At 39.0% G+C, this 19,999-nt stretch overlaps 1 protein-coding gene across 3 annotated transcripts in view; it reads left to right on the top strand.

The window, feature by feature from the left end:
• Positions 1-19,999, top strand: part of DCLK1 (doublecortin like kinase 1) — a 387,346-nt gene that overhangs the window by 354,672 nt on the left and 12,675 nt on the right. For 2 of the 3 annotated variants that reach the window (XM_006158451.1, XM_006158453.2), the window contains one exon: positions 7,919-8,032. In XM_006158451.1, the coding sequence (XP_006158513.1) occupies positions 7,919-8,032 (114 nt within the window). Of the gene's footprint in view, positions 1-7,918; positions 8,033-13,655; positions 13,730-19,999 lie in introns of all 3 variants that reach the window. The other variant, XM_006158452.3, reaches the window with a different exon arrangement.

Raw genomic sequence — 19,999 nt, 5'->3', positions numbered from 1 at the left:
ACGTATTTTTTTCTGTTTTTCTATGCAAAAAGGCATCATAACTTTTCCAACAACCCAATATAGTGCTATGATTATATTTTATTTTCAAAATGTTGAATGACCTTATCGCATGTTATCTTCTGATATTCTAGGATTCTGTAATACTATGAACCTACATCTTATCTTAAATTATTTTCCCAATTATACTGATGAAGAAACAGGCTCAAAGGAGTCTAGCGTGAAGCTAATGGAGTCTCTTCTACGTCTAGTGCCCGGGTTCTGCCCCCAGGGATTCTGATTTAATTAGTCTGCACTGGCATTTGGCCATCAAGACTTTTAAAAGTACCAGGAGATTGCACTGTTTGACAGATTTGAGAGCTTTCATAGTGGAAAAGACTGGTTTACATAAGTTAAGTATAGTTATGTAGCCAGTTCAAGACTTCCTATCACCATCCTGATCTGTAGAGTTTATTTTACCTCCTTCATTCCACCTACCTATTTTTTTTTCAAAATATACCACTAAGCAAAAATATTCAAAAAGAAAACAAACAAACAAACACAAGAGAAAGAAAAAATAGAAGCCTGAAAAATCGCCTAGGATATTCCATGCTGACTAATAAAATCAGCCCTACTGACACAAATATATATATATATATATATATATAATATATATATATATAATCTTGTTGTGCTGGTAGAATTTGTTAGAAATTAAGCAAGCCCCATAGGACCAGCAGTTAGCATAATGGCTGGTGCTGGACTCCCACGTAGTCGACTGCGGTCTCTCTGTTTCTCTCTGTCTTTCTGGCAAGCACATGCGCTCTATAGCAAAAACCTCTCTAAAAAAAAGGAAAGAAACAAAAAGAAATTAAGCAAACCTCAATGACACTGTAATAATATACAAAATTACTTATCTTTAGACATAAGTTATAAAAGATAACATGGGATTTTCTTTCCATTTGGGCATCTCATCCTCCCCTTGCTCCAAGGTACCTTTTAATTTACTTCACATTTCACAAAGAGTGCGTAGGGTCATGCTGAACTGAGTTGAAGCTACTCGGGGTACCGCACAGATGGGGGTGGTTAACAGAGATCAAGAGCACTCTGGGACGTGAAATGAAAGTGCCATTGAAGAGGACTCTAATGAATTTATTGGGTTGTTGGAAAGCTCATGGTTTATTATTTTTTTTGTTCTGTTTTGTTTTTAATGCAAAAATGCATCATGACTTTTCCAACAACCCAATATAATTTTTTTAATTGGAATAATTGCTTAAATTGAAATATTCTATTAGTAAACTATTCAAGACTGCAGTGCTGCTAATAAATTTACAGATATTAGTAATCATAGAGTCTGGCAATGAATAGACTAAAAACCCAGTCTATGACTCAAAACTAGAAAATCCATGAAAGGAAAAGGATTTTCAGATGGATGATCACTAAAATGGTCTCCCTGAAGACAGAGGGGAATTCACCCCACTGAGTGGCTTCACATCCAGTCCCACACCCTCCTCCAGCTCTTAGGCTAGGTCTCCTGCAGACAGCTGTGAGAATTCATTTTCCATTTTGCAAACTAATTTTGTTCTTGTCAGTCGCAATGCTCTGCCAAGTAGTGGATGAGAATTTCTAAATCAAAACCCACTAACCTCAAACCACAACCAGCCTGTGTCGAACTTCAGAAATGACTTCCAAACCAGAACGTATGGTAATAATAGTTTTAACTATTTGTAAAATACTGCCAGGTTTGTCACGTTTAGAAAATTCATAGCACATTTTTGGCACGTAATCTATTCTGAATAATGGTGATAAAGATGTATATATAAAAATGTATGTTTTTAATAGTCCTATTTATTTTATTGATGCAAGACAGTAAGTTAGCTTAATCTCCATCATCAATCCATATGGCTCAGGTACAGATTAGATCCCTGCAAAGCTTGTTGTTTATATCTTTTAATCCAATTATGCTGAATGTCTTTGAAATGAATATAGAAACACTGCACTTTTTCCTTGCTGTGGTGTGTGTGCATGTGCACGTGCGTGCGCGTGTATGTGTGGTTTATGTACTCTAGCTGACACACCTGATTTCATTTGGAAAAAAAAAAACTTGAAATGTTTTTAAGATTTATGAAGTCGAAAGCATCTCTGACAACTTGGAGAGTTGTTGCGCTACTTTCATTGCTTCAATGTGAGCTAATAACCCAAGGGAAGCTCAAACCTTCACTAGAATTTAAAGCTGGAGGCCTGAACCTGAAGCTCCCAGCTTCTAAAAGAGTTGCTAGGAGCCTTGACAGGAGATTAGAACCAGGACAGGGCTGGGAAATGACAATGAAGTCCATTTCAAGGTGGTAAGAAAGCAAATGCTTAGCTCAGGAACTGTAGAGTGGAAAAAAAGAAGAGAAGAGAAGAGAAGAGAGGAGGGGAGGGGAGGGGATGGGAGGAGAAGGGAGGGGGGGAGAGGAGAGGAGAGGAGAGGAGAGGGGAGAGGAGAGGAGAGGAGAGGAGAGGAGCGGAGGGAAAAGAAAAGAAAAGAAAAGAAAAGAAAAGAAAAGAAAAGAAAAGAAAAGAAAAGAAAAGAAAAGAAAAGAAAAGAAAAGAAAAAAGAAAAGAAAAGAGAAAAGCCACAGAAAGCACATTTCTGGCAAAGACAGCAACGGTAGGGGGTTGAAAAGGAGGTGAGATTATTCAGTAAGAGACAAATTTCCCTCAGTTATCAAATAAGGTCCACTCCTATGGCAATCCAGCTATTTCCCCCCATATTTTGCACCCAGGCTGTTAAACACAACCTGAGCCAATCTCAGAATCACACTATGGGCCCTGTGCACTTTGCTGCATGCAGTGTCAGCCAGGCCTTCAGCACCATCTTCTGCACTCTGGAGCTTAGAGCCCATCCCGAGTAGGTCCCTCTACCGTACCCCATATAAGTGGATACCTGGTTTCCACTTCACATGGAAGTTTCTAACTACATTCTGTTTGGCCCTTCAGCATCTCTTTTGTAACCATCAGATGCTTCCCAGGCTCTGCTAAGTCCCATTCAAATATTCTGTTTTAATTCACTTCTCATTTCTTCTCACTATTGTGTTACTTGCATCATGGAAAAGATGATTCCTGGAGGATTTTCACTTAACTCTATGCAGCCATTTTGTAGCCAATGTTGTGCTAGAGAACGCCCTCCTTGACCGACATGCAGCGTAATGTGGTAGAGTAAACACAAAGTTTCAGACCTAGTTCAGTCCTGACTTACCCACTTTCTATTTGACCCTGAGCAAATGATTTCACCTTGCTGAACTTCAGTTTGTTCCTCTTCAAAATAGAGCTAATAATCTGGGTAATCTGAGGATGAAGATAATATATGTAAATCATAGGCACAAGATCACTTCTTCTCCCTGCCTTTCTCTTTAGAAATAATTTTTAAAAAAAACAAGTTGATTTGTTTCATGAAATACCCTCAACAGGTTCCCCTGCCTGCAGCCTTTCCCAGCAAGTAGGTTCACAGGCATTCTTATGCTCGCCCAGTATGTACAAGTCAACCAGGGACCACACTCTGATCCTCCATATGGCTTCCAGCATTACAGAGCATTGAGCCACAACTGTGCCACCATTCCTGAGCCTGTTGTCTTTCTCTTTTAACTTGCCTCCCCTATACTTCAAAACAAGACTTACCCATTCTCTACTTGTACATCTGGCCTCAGATAAAGAGGTAAAGCTATATTTCCCTGAGGCAAATTGCTTCATTCCACGGTCCATCCCTCCTCTTGCCCTTCTTATGTATTCCAGCTCATCCTTTCTACTATTTTCTTATGCCAACACCACAAATATGATCAAGTTTCTCTTTTCTTAAAAGAAAAACCCTCATGGGACCAGCAGTTGGCATAATCACCCCTAGGGGGTTGGGGGTGATTTCTCGCTTTCTGTCTCTCTGTCCTTCTGGCAAGCACATGCACCCTATAGCAAAAACCTCTCCAAGAAAGACCCTCTCTTGACCTGTTTCCCAACCATATTTTCAAACTGTTTTATAATTGAGAGTTCATATAAGTCACTTCGTCTAAGGCAGCTTAGAACTCTTTTGTTTGTTTTTAGAGATAGAACCTCACTAGCTTATGTAGGCCAGCCTCAAACTCACTATCCTCCTACCTCAGCGTCTTGAATAGCCAGGATTATAGGCATGCTCCAGTGTTCCTGGCTTCTCAAACTCTATTAGAGGTGGTTAGAAGGGCCCAACTGTGGTGGTATGTGTTGTTAAGACATGGTTTTCCACAGCCTGGGATCACATGGGAGGCCCAGGTTTGATTTCTGGTCCAACCTAAAGGCTGGGCATGGTGGTGAGTGCCTATAACCCAGCAACTTGGGGAGGATAAGACAGGGAGACTGCAAACTCAAAGCTGGCCTAGGCAATATAGTGAGAACCTGTCTAGAAAAGAGCTGAGTGTGGTGGCCTGTAATCCCAGCTAAAAGGCTGAGGCAGGAAAAAAGAGACATATATCTTTTTTTTTTTTTAAATAAAAATGACCAGCAAATGGCATAATACTTATGACACTGGACTCCTATATGGCCTACCGTGGTTTGAGTCCTGAACCTGGCAGCTTAAAATTCACACCAGCACAAGTGCTTGTGTGGCCAAAGTCCTGAGAGGAGATTGGAGAAGAAGGGATTATGACGTGGAATCCCTTTTGGGGGGGTGATTTTTTGCTTTCTATATCTCTGTCTCTCCACTGAGCACACATGCCCTAAAGCAAAAATCTCTCTCTAAAAAAAACTCAAAAGTTAGAAATACATATATAACCTTGGAAGTGAAGTCCAATGGGTGCCATAGTATCAGGGTGTTCCCTTTCATTGAAGCAGAACCCTAAATTATGTCAGAGGCCTGATATGAATATTTGTAAGACTTTCAGCATTATGTCATCCCTTGTCAAATGTTTACACTCAAAAAAACTCTGACAGTCAAGAGCTGTTTTCTGAGTTAAATTCCAGGGACCTGCTGTTGGTTCATCACTATTGAAAAATAGTGTTTTATATACATCATTGAATTAGTCCTTCTGTTTAAAACCCTGGACCACCTAATTCTAATCTGTTCTGATTGTGACCCAACTTCTCTTTCACTTATAGAGTCAGGAACTAGAGAGTGCACTATAAAAATAACTGAGTAAAAGGAGGAGAGTCTTTCACGTTTCTTATACTCACGATCTCTTATTAAAAAGCATTGTTTTTTTCTTAATTTAGACTAAGGCTTCAATCCGTGAATCTTTTTAAATATTTTTTATTCATGATAGAGAGTGTGTGTGCATGTATGAGAGAGAGAAAGAGCAAGGCATCCTCAACAGTGTCTCATCACACCATGGTCCCTTTCCTCGGCCCTTTGACTCGTCAGGATTTTAGGCACATGTGCATGTCCAGCGTGTTTTTCAGACAGACCCAGAGATCTGAATCTGTAGTCAGAATGTGGCTTCCAACAATTTAGTTCAGTGTGCTACTGACTGCACCATAAGGCTGGGCCCCAGAATCTTTTTTAATTTATTTACTTATTTTGAGAGATTTTTGCTATAGGGTATGTGCACTTACCAGAGAGACAGAGAGATAGAGTGACAGAAGGCAAGAAGTCATCCCTCAGGGGAATAGCCCCACTGCAATCCTTTCTCCTCCACTTTCCTCTTGGAATTTTGTTCCTGCATGCACTCCTGGGGAAAGTTTCAAGGTGCCAGGTTCAGTACGCAAACCACAGTCGACTATATGGGAGTCCAGTAATGTAACCATTACGCGATCTGGTGGTCCCCATGGGCCCTAGAATCTTTTTGTAATCACTTATAGCCACTCTTTTCTTACATTTCTGGTTTTCTCTGCCATTACTCTTCTACATAAACTCTTAAGTAGTAATAGTTTGACTGACCTACCTTGTGGCTTCCCCCTCGCACACACGGTACACCAAATACCACCTCCCCTCCTCTCGGCCTATCAGCGTACTGCCCCCGCCATCATTAAGGGCCAAGTCAAATCCTATATTCCTCATGAAGTCTGCTCTGACTGTTCTCAATGGAAATACATTCTTTCTCCTCTAAAGTCATTTGGTTTCTAGCTGAACCATGAAGCTACTCTGTCTGGTGATAGCTCTCTATGTCAGTGATCTGTTTCGTAGTTTATGCGGTGTGTGTGTTCACCCAATCACTCTGCAGAGTTCTGATAGGCAAAGATCACTTCTTCTTCTCACCCTTTGTCTTCTCTAAAACCCTCAGCAGAGTAGACGCTTCACATGTCCTTTTTTCTGTTCCCTTCCTCTCATTGATCTTCACCTCATTTACTTTTCCACAGTACATAAATGTATTTAGTGCATTCTGCATTGTTGGAAAACCTTTTCCTCCAGAAAAGGAGGAAATGGTTTTACATCTATTCCTTCTTCTAGCCATTAAGTAGTAAGTCCAAGAATATCATATATTGCATATCCATTTGTGCATGATGCTGAACCATTGCTACTCTTAAAAATTAGAGAAGGGTTTAGGCTGTAACACAGCAGTAAAATACAACACTATATATATATTCTGTCTTTGTCCATCTCTCTTTCTCTCTCAGTCATGAGTGGAAGAAATAAAAAGATAGACTTTTCAAAAAATTATAGAAAAAATTCAAGACAAGGGACAACAAAACAAGAGTTTATACATATGTACATGTATGTGTATGTATACAAAAAATCATTTAACAATAGTGCAAATCAATATAGTGAAAAAGCATTAGTGGTTTACAGAAGCGCCATTACAATGGCTTATACATAATTGGGGAAAATGTCTTACAACAGGTCACTTGGACCCAGTTTTAAATAAGAACGAGGGACAACAGAGTTCAGAAGAACAAGACCCATTGCTTCCCATTATTTCCTCATCCCTCTTGAAATGCCTGATCCACTGTAGATACGCAGTTCATATCAAGTGCATAAATGAATGGTCAAATGCTGAAGAAGTGGTAATCCCATATGAAGAGACCAGTAGGCAAATAGAACAAGTCTATTATACTCAAGAAGCAACAAATTTATTTTCCTGGGTAGAGTCAAGAAATTATGTGCAAAATGATGGAGAGGGAGGAAAGAAGAAAAAATGATGAATGCTATCGAAGATCTTGCCAAGAGTGTGGTTTTAACAAATAGTAACACTTTATTACTCATTCAATTATTTATTAAGCATCTACTAGTGCCAAATACTATGCTAAGATTTAAGGATTCTATGGTGAACAAAACACAATTGCTGTCTTCAAGGATCAGCCAGCCTTTTCATCATGAACTAGTAAGTGGTGCCCATACTTGAAACCCGGCTTACTGTTTCTGAACAGATTTTAGTAGAGGAAAGCAGTCTGTCCAGCCTCAGTCATAGATGGCTCACCAGGAAGCAGAAGCCCTAATGAAGCCTTAGTGAAGATACACGTCACAGGAAGGTGGTATGATTCGAAGGCAGAAGGAGAATTTAAAACTTAAGGAAGAATTTTCTACCTGGAAGGTTGTCTGGGATATAGATCAGCCAATTGAGAAGCTGTGAAACAAGCCTGAGTTTATTGGCAGGCCATGCATGAACCAAGGTCTACCAGTCTCTTTGGCTTTTGGACTAAATGATGAACTAAGAGGAAAACAAATAAACAAACAAAAGAGATGTCCCCCCCCCCTTTTTTTTTTAAGTTGTCTAGATTCCTAGGGCCATGGTTGAATTAGAAACCAAAACAGATTTTTAAAAAAGAATTTAGAGACAAAGCTCGGAGACTCAGGTGACTTAAAGATTAATTTGAGAGATGTGGACATGACGAAGATATTGGTGCGGTCCTTTCAACAACCGTGTTTAATGAGAAAACTTTGGTTGGCTTAGTTCTGACATCTATGACTTCTAAGATCACTGCCTATGATTAGTAGACATTGGCTTCGTTTTTCATTTATCTCATTTTTTTTTTCTTTTTCTCTCTTTTTTTTTCCCTTCAGGATGATGGCCTCCCAGAAAATGAACATCAGCTGTCAGTAGCTGGAAAGATAAAGAAGCATTTCAACACAGGCCCCAAGCCGAATAGTACAGCAGCTGGAGTTTCTGTCATAGCAGTAAGCATCTGAAATATCCACCTATAACTTTTTGAAAGCAACCCGCCCAAGAGACAGGCATTACTCAGGAGATTCCACCCAGAGACAACAGAATGGGTCATTTCTTTAGACAGCTCGACCATTTAATGCACTAGAGGAGGTCTGAGGCTTATATATATTATGTGTTTCTGCAGATCATTTCCCTGGACACCACATCATTATCCAACACCTCCAGGGCGTCTTGCAGTATATATTAATTTCATGATTTTTTTTTTTTTAAGCAGAAAACCTCCCCGACAGTGGACACTGGGCCAATGCAAACTTTTTGGCTCTAAAGGAAAGAGTTCATAGTGTCCTTTTGCCAGGAGCTAGAGGAGAAGGGAAACTGAGAGAGACAATCTTGCAGAGAGAGTCGGGACACTATAGATCTTTATGCTAGACCTAAACAAAAAAGCATAGCAGAAAGCTCTCACAGTAAGATTTCCAGTGAATTGAACTGCTGTGAACACCCAATGAATTCACAATGTTTTTACTCCTTAGGTATTTCTGTTCTTAAAGTTGAAAATTTTTTAACATTCACCATTTTACTGATGCTGTTGTACAAGGATTCTTTTTTTTCCCCCTGTTCTGTACATGCAGACTTACACTACATGCAATCCGAAAGCAGCTCTAGGCAAAGATTAAATTGGGCCAAGAAATAATGAAACCTCATACTTCCTGGTGTCATATTCTAGAGTAAATATATCCAAGTCCCCGATTACTTGAGTTTTTAATAATTTCCTCTTTTTTCAGAATATGTAAATTTTAACAGCATATTCAATGTGAAAATCACTTGAGCTGTTTTTCTTTTCTGAACAAAGAATCGACACTACAGTGTGGAATTTTGAGAAAGTATTTATTCTTTTATGCTGTACCTGATGCTCATGAGCAGCACTGAATGTTTAACTAGTTCTATTGGTGTTTTCACTTTCTTTCTCTTTTTTATTTTTTTTGGTTGTGGTAGAGCTTTAGAAAAAAGCTGAAGATAACTGAGTGACCTATTGTATACAACCAATCCCAGATCTGGGTTACTAGTTACCATGGGCTTCCAGAATTTGCCAATGATACAAATGCATGCATACATGCTGTCGTACTGTTCACACGTCTTGTTTCTCAATTGGACTCTGTCAGTAGTGGTGGCATGCATGTGAGTAACTGGCCCATGAGTAAACTGATGGTGCTAAAAGAATGCATACTCTTCCAGATGGTCCTCGGTGTGGCTGAGGTTTTAACGTTTCAAGTTGTTCTTCTTGCCCTCTCTCTTTATTCTTTCTAAGAAAACTCCAAGAAGTAAATTGTCCTCCACATCTTCCATGGGTGGTCAGTGTTCCTTGTTCTGGACTGACATTGGGTCAGTAATTTTTGAAAGTCACATTCTCATGTTGATTCTCAACTAAACCACTTGAGCTGTTTTCTTTTCTGAACAAAGAATCGACACTACAGTGTGGAATTTTGAGAAAGTATTTATTCTTTTATGCTGTACCTGATGCTCATGAGCAGCACTGAATGTTTAACTAGTTCTATTGGTGTTTTCACTTTCTTTCTCTTTTTTATTTTTTTGGTTGTGGTAGAGCTTTAGAAAAAAGCTAAAGATAACTGAGTGACCTATTGTATACAACCAATCCCAGATCTGGGTTACTAGTTACCATGGGCTTCCAGAATTTGCCAATGATACAAATGCATGCATACATGCTGTCGTACTGTTCACACGTCTTGTTTCTCAATTGGACTCTGTCAGTAGTGGTGGCATGCATGTGAGTAACTGGCCCATGAGTAAACTGATGGTGCTAAAAGAATGCATACTCTTCCAGATGGTCCTCGGTGTGGCTGAGGTTTTAACGTTTCAAGTTGTTCTTCTTGCCCTCTCTCTTTATTCTTTCTAAGAAAACTCCAAGAAGTAAATTGTCCTCCACATCTTCCATGGGTGGTCAGTGTTCCTTGTTCTGGACTGACATTGGGTCAGTAATTTTTGAAAGTCACATTCTCATGTTGATTCTCAACTAAACCAGACATTCTATACTCTGTTTTCATTATTCATTCAAGATATAAGTCTATTCCAAAATGTCTGAATCCACAGTTTTCTTTTGGAATGGACTGCCAGCACGCTTGTCCATGAAAAGGACTGCTTTTCTGCTCCTGCTAAGAGCTTACAGCTGCTAGAGAGGGTGCCTTTTCCACCTCTGTCATTTTGTTTTTGTTTTCTTTTTTCCTTGTCCTTTATTTTAACTGGTCTTTGGTTAAGCTTGACTTGGTTGCTTAAAAATGGTTTGTTCACAGTATTCTGGGAGTCTTTTAATGTGACTAAGGGCAGGAATGTCAGGGCAATTTTCCAATTGACAGACAACACAGATTTGAGGGGAAATCCTATTTTAATCAAGCCTGGATAAATTCCAAGCCTAATCCATCTGAGTTTATTAAAACTTCATCTAAATGAATCTCAGAACACTCTAGTTAGTATTTGAAGATCAAAGGTCCACTGGTTTCTTGTTTTGCTTTCTAAATTATTACAACTAGACTATATTGAATACAAATTTCTCAGTTTATCACTAACATGTTTTCTGCAGAAACTGCACAGACTGGTAATATTCGTATATATTATAAAGTAGACTGTATAATGCTGTTACACATCAGTTGCATGTTATTTAATCTTCTTTCTTCACTACAAAGTTTTTTTTATAATTTTAAATAACTATCAATTTAATTCAGATTCAAATAATTGGCTGTTTCTTGGAGAAGTACATCTTATAAAGTGCCCTGTCAGCTCTATAGCACAATTCACATGCTAACTATGGTCATTAATATTTCAAGCATGAAAAAGAATATAAATGTAAATTTTAGAAATGATTTCAAGAGAAACTAGCCTGCTCTAATATGTGCATTTGTGCACCTTCTCCAGAATGGTTTTTCCCTAGTAAATGTCCCCACCTTCCACAAGAATCATGGTACAGGGAGGTCACCAGTCTGAGGGCAGAGCTAGGTATTAGAACCTGGCCAGTGGAGCCATCTTTTTAGTATCAAGTCCATTCATATTCCACCACAATTTTTCCATTCTTAAAATGCAAAGACTGAGAATCAAGGTACTATCACAGAAAGTGAAAACAAAAACCTCTGGCATTAAATAATACTTCCAATCAAACGAAAATATTACTGCCCAGAAACAATAATCTACAGCAAGGTATAATATAACTGGAAAGTAGAAGAAATATCCTTCTATAAATAACATAGTCTGTAAAGACCATTTGACAAATTAATAATTCAATATAATCACTCATTCATATAATAAAATGTTCTAAAATTAATATAACCCATAAAGTGATAACTACTTTTGATAGACTTAGAAAGAGCCTGATTTCACATAAATTTCATTTTTTTCCTGGGTATATACACTCTCCCCAGAGATTATAAAATAATGTCTTCTATTTTAAACGGCCTCTATTGTAGGTGATATTTTCAGAAATTATATATACCCTTTAAGATGGAAAAAATACTATTTAGAATGTAACGGCAGTTTTTTGTTATGTTTGTTTTTGAAATCAACAATTAAGTCTGTAGTCTTTCACTGGCACATCCCTTTCCTTAGTTAGAAATCTAACTACCTGCTGGAAATCGCTGATGCTTATAAAGGAATTTATGACACTTTCTTTCTTAGAGTGACAAAAGAAAAAAGCATACTGTCATAACAAACAGACTCTATTCACAGGTGTGATTTATGATGTGACATAGTTTATCATGTACTTACGGTTCTGAACAGTAGTATTTTTTGTTCACATTGTCATTTTTTTTCCTTCTCTGCTTCCCATCCCCTGCGTTATTAAGAGCAAAGAAAGGACAAATGATCTCTTTATATTAGGGTTGCACGAAGGCCTCCAGTTGACTAGGAGAGCAATTATCAGCTTGAGGCTCACAGGGTCTTTCTGAGAAGAGGAAAGGTGTCTGACATAGGGTCTCACAATGTGATTAGGTGGAAACCCATTGCCACCCTTGGAACTGCAGCATTCTGCCTCTCAGAAAGACCCTATTGTCCCTCTGCTACCTTTCCCAGTAGTTGGGGGATTAAAAAAAAAAAAAAGAAGAAGAAGAAGAAGAACAGAGAAAGGGAAACAAAAGGTTATTAAAATGCAATTTATAGACATAAAATGGAATTAGAGATGACATTTTAACGGTGGACTTTTTGAGAGCTGAGGAAGGAGAGGGAGGCCTTATTAGATTTGCTCAGCTTGATGAAGAACCGATGACTAAGATGTCAGTTCCAATTTATTTTTCCTCATTTAATGCTGTTTATTATTTTAACTGATAATTTTCCTAATGCTTTAAAATTCTTGTGCATTTTGCTCATGCAAATAGAGCATTCTGATCTAATTGAACAAATCCATACTAATCAGCGTGCATATAATTGTGATCCTGAAAAGCTCAGTCCTAAAATGAGAGACTTGTTATATGACACTTTGCCTGTAGATGGCAATAGAGAACTAATTACTATGTAGCCTTGGTAACTAATACAGAAGTGCACACCTTTATATTCCTAAAAGCAATTGCACTTCGATTTTTTCCTTAAAAAAAAAAAAAAAAAAGTACATTTAAAAAATAAACAAACCTCACGTTGTTTTCTATGAATACTGGGAGAGCCTAGTGTTTCATCTGAACACTAAATCCTCAGGACAGTTTTTAGTAAAATGCTTGTTGGCCCAGTCTGATTTTGAAATGCCTTTGTGAATTTAAAGTAGAAACTGTCATCAGCATCACAGAATATCACACTTAAAAAAAAACCTCATGAGCCTCTCTCTAAAAAAGTGTTTTCTTCTCGTGGGCAAAGCGAGGGAGCGAGCACACTACATGATTATTCTTCAGGATGGGGGGTTGTCTTTTATTCCCAGGTAGCCAAAGACTAGCATCTTCAAGGATGACAACTTGAAGACAACTTGTCCAGTCTTCTACTTACTATGCCTTTTGTCAGTCATAAGCACTTAACCATTCACATGCATTTTTAATATATAGTGGAAACTATTTTTGTTATGTTTTCCTTTCCATATTTTCAGAGAAAATTTACTGCTTTATAATATATCTTTTTAGTTCAGAAATGTAATTATCATTCTCTTCTTTTGGAGATTAACTTTTAAGGAAAGAAATCCAAATTGCTGTAATTTATGGGATGTCAAAACCTGATTCTTTTCATTTGTTTCTTAGTTATGAAGCCCTCGAATTCAAGCCTTATAGGGCAATATTTTGGAGGGTCCAATCTGCTTTTCTTAAGTAGCTAAAGCTTATGTTAGTAATTTACTCAATTGTAAAACATTTTCTATTCTATAACACGTGAAGAGATGTTTCTACCTTTTGAAATTGAGTGGACGTAATTAAGTGTGCATTCAAAAATTTGTCTGACAAACTAGATCAATTCTACCAAATTGGCCTCCAAGATATTCATAAAGGATTAGAGTCTTTCCTTTTTATTTTCAATGTGCAGATCGAGGATATTAGCTAGTTACCCTGCAGAAGAGGCATCGTACTAATTTATACATTTATAGTCAATAAGAACAGCTTGGTCTGGAGTCTTAATTCTTTAGCACAATGTCGATCCACTGAGTTGCCCCCATTTCTCTCTGCTCAGCTGGACCACGGGTTTACCATCAAGAGATCAGGGTCTTTGGACTACTACCAACAACCAGGAATGTATTGGATAAGGTATGAGATGGTGCAGCTCAACAGTCAGTGTTTCCATGGCAACGTGCTGGCAGTCTCCATTAACCAGTTCCTTCAGTGGATAAACATGCTTTTGATTTGTTATCCAGTCCATATGCTGCTTTATCAGTTTCATTTTAATCTTGATTGAGATGCCACACCCCCTCATTCCTTTTTTTCACCCATTATTCACACTGACATTTGCCAGCTTTCTTTCCATTGCACATGCTCAGTATCAATTTTCCTTACGGTTAAAAGGACAGTATATTTAGTGTTAATGCCAAAGCATTTTCCTGATGTTGCTAATTAAAGCAATGATTTCTAGTGCTCTTCTGTCCCTGAACAAATGGAAGAACAATAGCACCTTAGTATATGTTCTATAGAAGTATATACTGTCATTTTAAAGTCATCAAATCCAACCTTGACCTTAGTAGATGGATGAAACAATGCATTTACACGTTAGTAGTAGAAGTGCCTCAAAATACGATGGGCTACAGAATGCATTGTGTGTGTTGATAAGCTTGTGTTTTCAAATCCTCCACCTTTTTGTTTTGTTTTTGTTTTATTGTTACCTCTCTCCTCCTGAAAATCCCTCTATGTCCTAGCTCTTGCATGAATTTAATTTTTAATATTTTGTAACTGTCAGATTAATTAGCTGGCTTATCTGCTCTAGCAAAAGGGACTTTGGGAGGTATCTTTTTTTTTTTTTTTTAAACAGGGTTAAGAATCCTATCCAGTCATTTTCTATTCTAGTCTACTGCCTTGGCATTTCCTTCAAGGAGGATTGTTTGTGTCCCTTTACGTTATCCGCAAGCAGGATGGTTTTTGATGGGTTGAGAAATGTACTCTGAAAAGTCCTAGGGAACTTTTTTCCTTCATCTTAATGTTTCTGAAATATTCTGCAGGTAAAGATGTGTGTTTGCTGAGAAAAATTCCACTGGTTTTGGCATTTGTTTTCTCCAAATGATATAATCTCAAAATATAGTGACTCCCTAGCACTGTTTTGTGAATTAGACTGCTAACTTTAAAAAGAAAAGAAAAGAAATATATGTTCGTGTGTATATATAAATGTATGTGTGTGTGTGTGTGTGTGTATAAAATATATATCATTTTAGTCCACAATTACTCCTTATTATTTTCCTATAAGCAGACATTCACTGCAAAGGACTTAGGAAAGCAGAAACGGGCACACCATAATGAGCAATCCATATATACTAAGGCCATGATAATTTCCTATCTGATTAAAGAAGAAAACATCCAACTTCCAATCAAATACTTTAAAGTCGGTTTTACATAGAAGGCTATTTGCATTTTCCAGATGAAGTTTCACATCGACATTTATACTTGTCTAAGTAAATTAGTTTTATAGATACAGAAAGAACTTGTTCTTTCTGCATCATTTTCTGTCTTTTTTTCTTTTTTGGAAGGAGGGAGGAGTCAACCATGATTTGCCTTTATGTGGATCCTCCTTTTTGCCTTTGAACATGAAAGATGATCTAAGAATATTTAACCTGTTAATGAAAAAGAACATGCATCTGAAGAGTACATGTATCATGCACATCTCACTGAGTGGGCACAAACTAAACACACCCCTGTAAGCAACACCCAGATCAGGCACAAAACTTTCCTAGCACTCCAGGACTACGACCCCCAGACCATCTCAGGAGGTCACTTCACCCCAACAGTGAACACTGACCTTCCCCACCCTAAGTCTACCTACATTGATTGGGTTTGCGTGGTTTTGCACTGTATATAAGTTGAATCACACCATACTCCATCCTTTTTCAATTGCATGTCTCCTAACCTCAGGCATGTTAGCCAGTTTAATATGTGTAAAGTTGATATATAATTAAAAATAGGAATCAGTATGTCTAATTATAGTTGTGTAATTATGACCAGTTTATACTGGGTCTGACAAGTTCAAACCAGTCAAACTGGCAGTTCTGACTAAATCAAACCAGTAATGACTGGTTTTGACCGGCTCTGACCAGTTCATAAAAATTCTGACCAGTTCTGACTGAGTCAAACCAATCATGACCAGTTTAGACTGGCTCTCACTAGTTCATAACAGTTCTGACCAGATCAAAGAACTCACAACTGCTTCATATCACTTCTAACCGATTTAGACCAGCTCTGACAGGTTAATATCAGTCCACAACTGTTTCAAACCAGTTCAGACTGATTTTGACTGGCTCAGACTTGTTTAAACCAGTTCAGACCTGGTCAAAACCAGCTCAGATTGGTTCAAACCTGTTCAGACTGGCCACAACCAGTGGTTCAGACTGGTCATGACTGGTTCAAACCAGCTCAAATTGATTGGTTCAAACCAGTTCAGAATGGTTTTAACTGGCTCAAACTGGCTCATACCAGTTCAGACTATACACAGCTGATTTGGTCTGGTCATGATTGGTTCAGACCAGTTTAAACCAGTTCAGACAGCTTAAGCTAGTTATAACCAATTCAAATCAATTCAGACTGGTTTAAACCAGTTCAGCCTGGTTTTAAGCTGTCAAGACTGATCAAAAGCAATTCAAATTGGTTCACACCTGACTGGTTAAGACTGATTTAAGCCAGTTAAGACCAGTTCAGACCATCTTAAAGCAGTTCAGACCAGTTCTAAATGGTTCTAACTGGTTCTGACAGTTCCTTCTGGTTCTGACCTGATCAAACTACTCATAACCTGCTCTGACTGATTTGAACACATTTATGCTGGTTCTGAGCAGTTCAGACCAGCTCTGACCAGTTCATGTCAGTTCTGACTGGATCAAACCAGTCACGATCAGTTTAGACCAGCTCTGACCAGTTGATACCAGTTTCAGCTGGTTTAAACCAGTCATGATTAGTTTGTCCCAACTCTGCCTAGTTCAAACCAATCACAGTAGGTTCAGACTAGTTCTTAGAGGTTCAAACAAACAGGTTTATGCTGGTTCTGTGCAGTTCAGACTAGCTCTGGTGTTCATACTAGTTTTGACCAGTTAACATCAGTCATCATCAGTTCATACTGGTTCTGAATGGTTCAACCCGGTCATGAGCAGTTAAGACTGGTTCTATCTGACTGGTCCAGTCCTTACACTTAACATGTCTGTCTTATTTTTATTCCTTCTGAAAGTTTGTCAGAATCAAAATGGTGTCATTTGTGCCAACTCTGACTAAACCAAGATAGGAAAAGCTATAGAGGCTTTTATGAAAATTCTGCCAGAACTGCAGCCTTGCACTAAAACCAGTGCAACCTTGACACAAGGACTACTTCTTCAAGGACACCTGTGCAGGCACTGCCAGTCCACCTTGGACTGACACCACCCTGATTATTGATCCTGGTAGCCATGAATAATTGTAATAAAAAAATCAGTACAATCCCACCACCCCCTCCTTTCCAGTTTGTAATATTTGCTTTTAAGATTTAAGACCTCAGTGAGCATGTTCAGGGCAACCTGAATAATGTCAATCTGGGCTGCATGCTTACTGTAGTCCTCAAACTTATTCTGGGACCAGCAGTTAGCATAATGGCTATGTTGCTGGACTCCCATGTAGTCAACCGTGGTTCAAGTGCCGGACCCAGTGGCTTAAACTCACGCAGGGCGTGTGTGCGTGTTTGCCCAAGATCCTGAGAGGAGAATGGAGGAGAAGAGATTGCAGAGTGACTATCCCCCTGGGGGGTGATTTCTCGCTTTCTGTCTCTCTCTTTCTGGTGAGCACATGTGCCCTAAAGCAAAAACCTCTCCGAAAAAAAAATCTTATGCACAAATAAACTCTTTTTGCCTTATGTAAGAAAAAAAAAAGGCATTGCATGTCTAATTACAGTTGTGTGTTTTTGTATTATAAAAATAACACATATAAATTAATCTAATTTCAAAAAAGATAAGCCTCTAGAAAATTAATTTACTGCATTTTTAGGATTAAGGGTGAAAGAAAACAAGTAAACACAATAATTAATAAATATAGCCAAGTATAAGGCAGCCATTTAACTAAAATCTTAGTGATGTTCTCATCAGCAGACAAAATGACACATCCCTGAATAATGGGCAGGAGCAGATGGGAGATAATCTCTTTTTCTTCCACACATAAACTCTCTGTTTTCCAGCTGGGGGCAGTAACAACAGTGTTTATAGTTAATGGTGTACTAAACAGCGCACCCAGTATGTAAAGCTAAATTGGAGAAGTGATGCTAAAACCGCATCGGCATATATGCTTAATTAGGAAGTTTTATAATGCCATTTAGCCCTAGAACGCACACACTCTCCTCGCTGATTGCAGATGCTTGCCTTTTATCTCCACGGAAGTGGGAGCATTTGTCTAAGCCCAGTAGCAGCCAAGTTTCTAACATAAACAATCATTGCAGGCAAACATCCTCACTCCCAATTGTTGTGCTTACAAGTGCTCGTGGCTATTTTCACGACTCTGAGCAGAACACTGGGGATTCATGCTTGCTTTTTATAAAACAGCTCACATCAGGGCACAGGCTAGAAAACCATTTCCTTGGGGTGCCTAGAATTGGCATATCTTTCTTAATTGGCTTTTCGGTGATTGCAGAAAAATGGTGGAGGTCCACTTTCTCTGCCTCTTAACAGCTGCTTCCAAGCTGTGGCCAGGGGAGCTGCACCCTCAACATGCCCCATTTTTCCAGGAGACTTTGTTCCTGTTACTCCAGAGTCTAGGAGAGATGCTGTTCCAGGCACCCTTATTGCCCAAGAACCGTTTTTTCCCTGCTGCAAACCACTGCGAAACATCTCCATCCCATTGCATTTTTCCTCTCTTGAAACCACATTTTTTTCCAAAGGGGACACAGTCACACACATTTCTACCTTTCTCCAGTGAAGCTGTCTCTGTGCCGGGTGCTATGGCCAATAACACACAGAAGAATTTTGCATCTTCAGCACGTAGACAGCCAGAACGGGCTAACCCAATTAAATAAAACAAATTTCAAAACAAGACGTAAGCTAGAAATGCTAAATAAGATAAAATGGGGAGGTGAGCTAGGACAAAAGGGTGGTTGGGTTCCCAGGCATGACGTGACTAAAATGTGCATATTGGATTCAAGCAATGTCCTGAAACAGTGAGTAATGAGGCAGAGCGGTGGCAGCCGCACGCGGTCTTTGCAAGGCTATTAAATGCTGTCATGCTTGGTTGTTAAAAGGAATGGGGTCAGTTAAATGCATCTTGCACAGCGCAGGTTTGAAAGAACTGTTCCATGGATGCCAGGGAGGAACCACAACAGTGGTGTGAGAAGGGCTCAGGGGCTGGCCTCAGTCAGCAGCAGCCATAGGCACACAGCAAGGTGCAGTGCAGGCAGGTTGCCTGGTGGCAGGTTGCCTGGCCTTGCTCTAAGGAATGAGAATGAGCTCCCAGCTGAGTGTCAGCACACTACCAGAAAGAAGGGCAGATGCCTCTGTTCTAGCAGAGGATTAACACCCACCCACCCCCTCCTGAGTTTCCCTCTAACAGAAAAGTGGGGAGGGGTAGTCAATTTAACACAGAGAAAAGGCAGATTTAAGCTTTAAAACCACCCACACTCTCTTTACAGAGAAGTCTCCAGAAAGTAGTGAGGATTGGTCTTGTAGTTGTACCTTGATACCCAAGAACAAGTTATTCAGTCAGGAGGCTCAAAGAGAATGCCTGTGCCTACCGCAGTATAAAGGTTACAAATGGTCACTGAAAGAAACCCAGTGGGACCAGCAGTTAGCGTAATGGCTATGTCACTGGACTCCCATCTAGTCGACCACGGTTTGCATCCTGGACCCGGTGGCTTAAACTCACGCCGGGCGCATGTGCGTGCGTGCCCAAGATCCCGAGAAGAGAATGGAGGAGAAGGGATTGTGGCGTGACCATCCCCCCTGGGGGGTGATTTCTTGCTTTCTATCTCTCTGTCTCTCTCTGTCTTGTGAACGCATGTGCCCTATAGCAAAAGCCTCTAAAAAAAAAAAAAGAAAGAAAAGAAACCCATGAATAGTGAGCCGTCTCCTACATTTTACCAAGTCAAATAGATTGCTCACCAATTGAGATTTTGTTTTGTTTTGTTTTGTTTCCAGATGTCCCTTAAGAAAATATCTCAAGAAAATATATGTGTCTTTTTTAAATGTAACATAATCCTTATTAGAAATGAGAAAATGCCTATGGCATTCCAAGTCTCACTCATGAGGTGTAAATTGAAGTTAGTGCATTTTTCTGAGATCCTTGATGATTCAGAGTTAGTCGAAAATTATGTGGTATCATATTTATTTTGATCTTACTTCAGAATCATTCTCACTTAAGGATTCAAAAGTAAACATCGACGCT

The sequence above is a fragment of the Tupaia chinensis genome, unplaced genomic scaffold (genome assembly GCF_000334495.1).
Source record: "Tupaia chinensis unplaced genomic scaffold, TupChi_1.0 Scaffold000597_1, whole genome shotgun sequence".
NCBI classification, from domain to species: domain Eukaryota; kingdom Metazoa; phylum Chordata; class Mammalia; order Scandentia; family Tupaiidae; genus Tupaia; species Tupaia belangeri.
The sequence above is the reverse complement of the archived record's forward strand: the minus strand, read 5'-3'. Positions and strand labels throughout refer to the sequence as shown.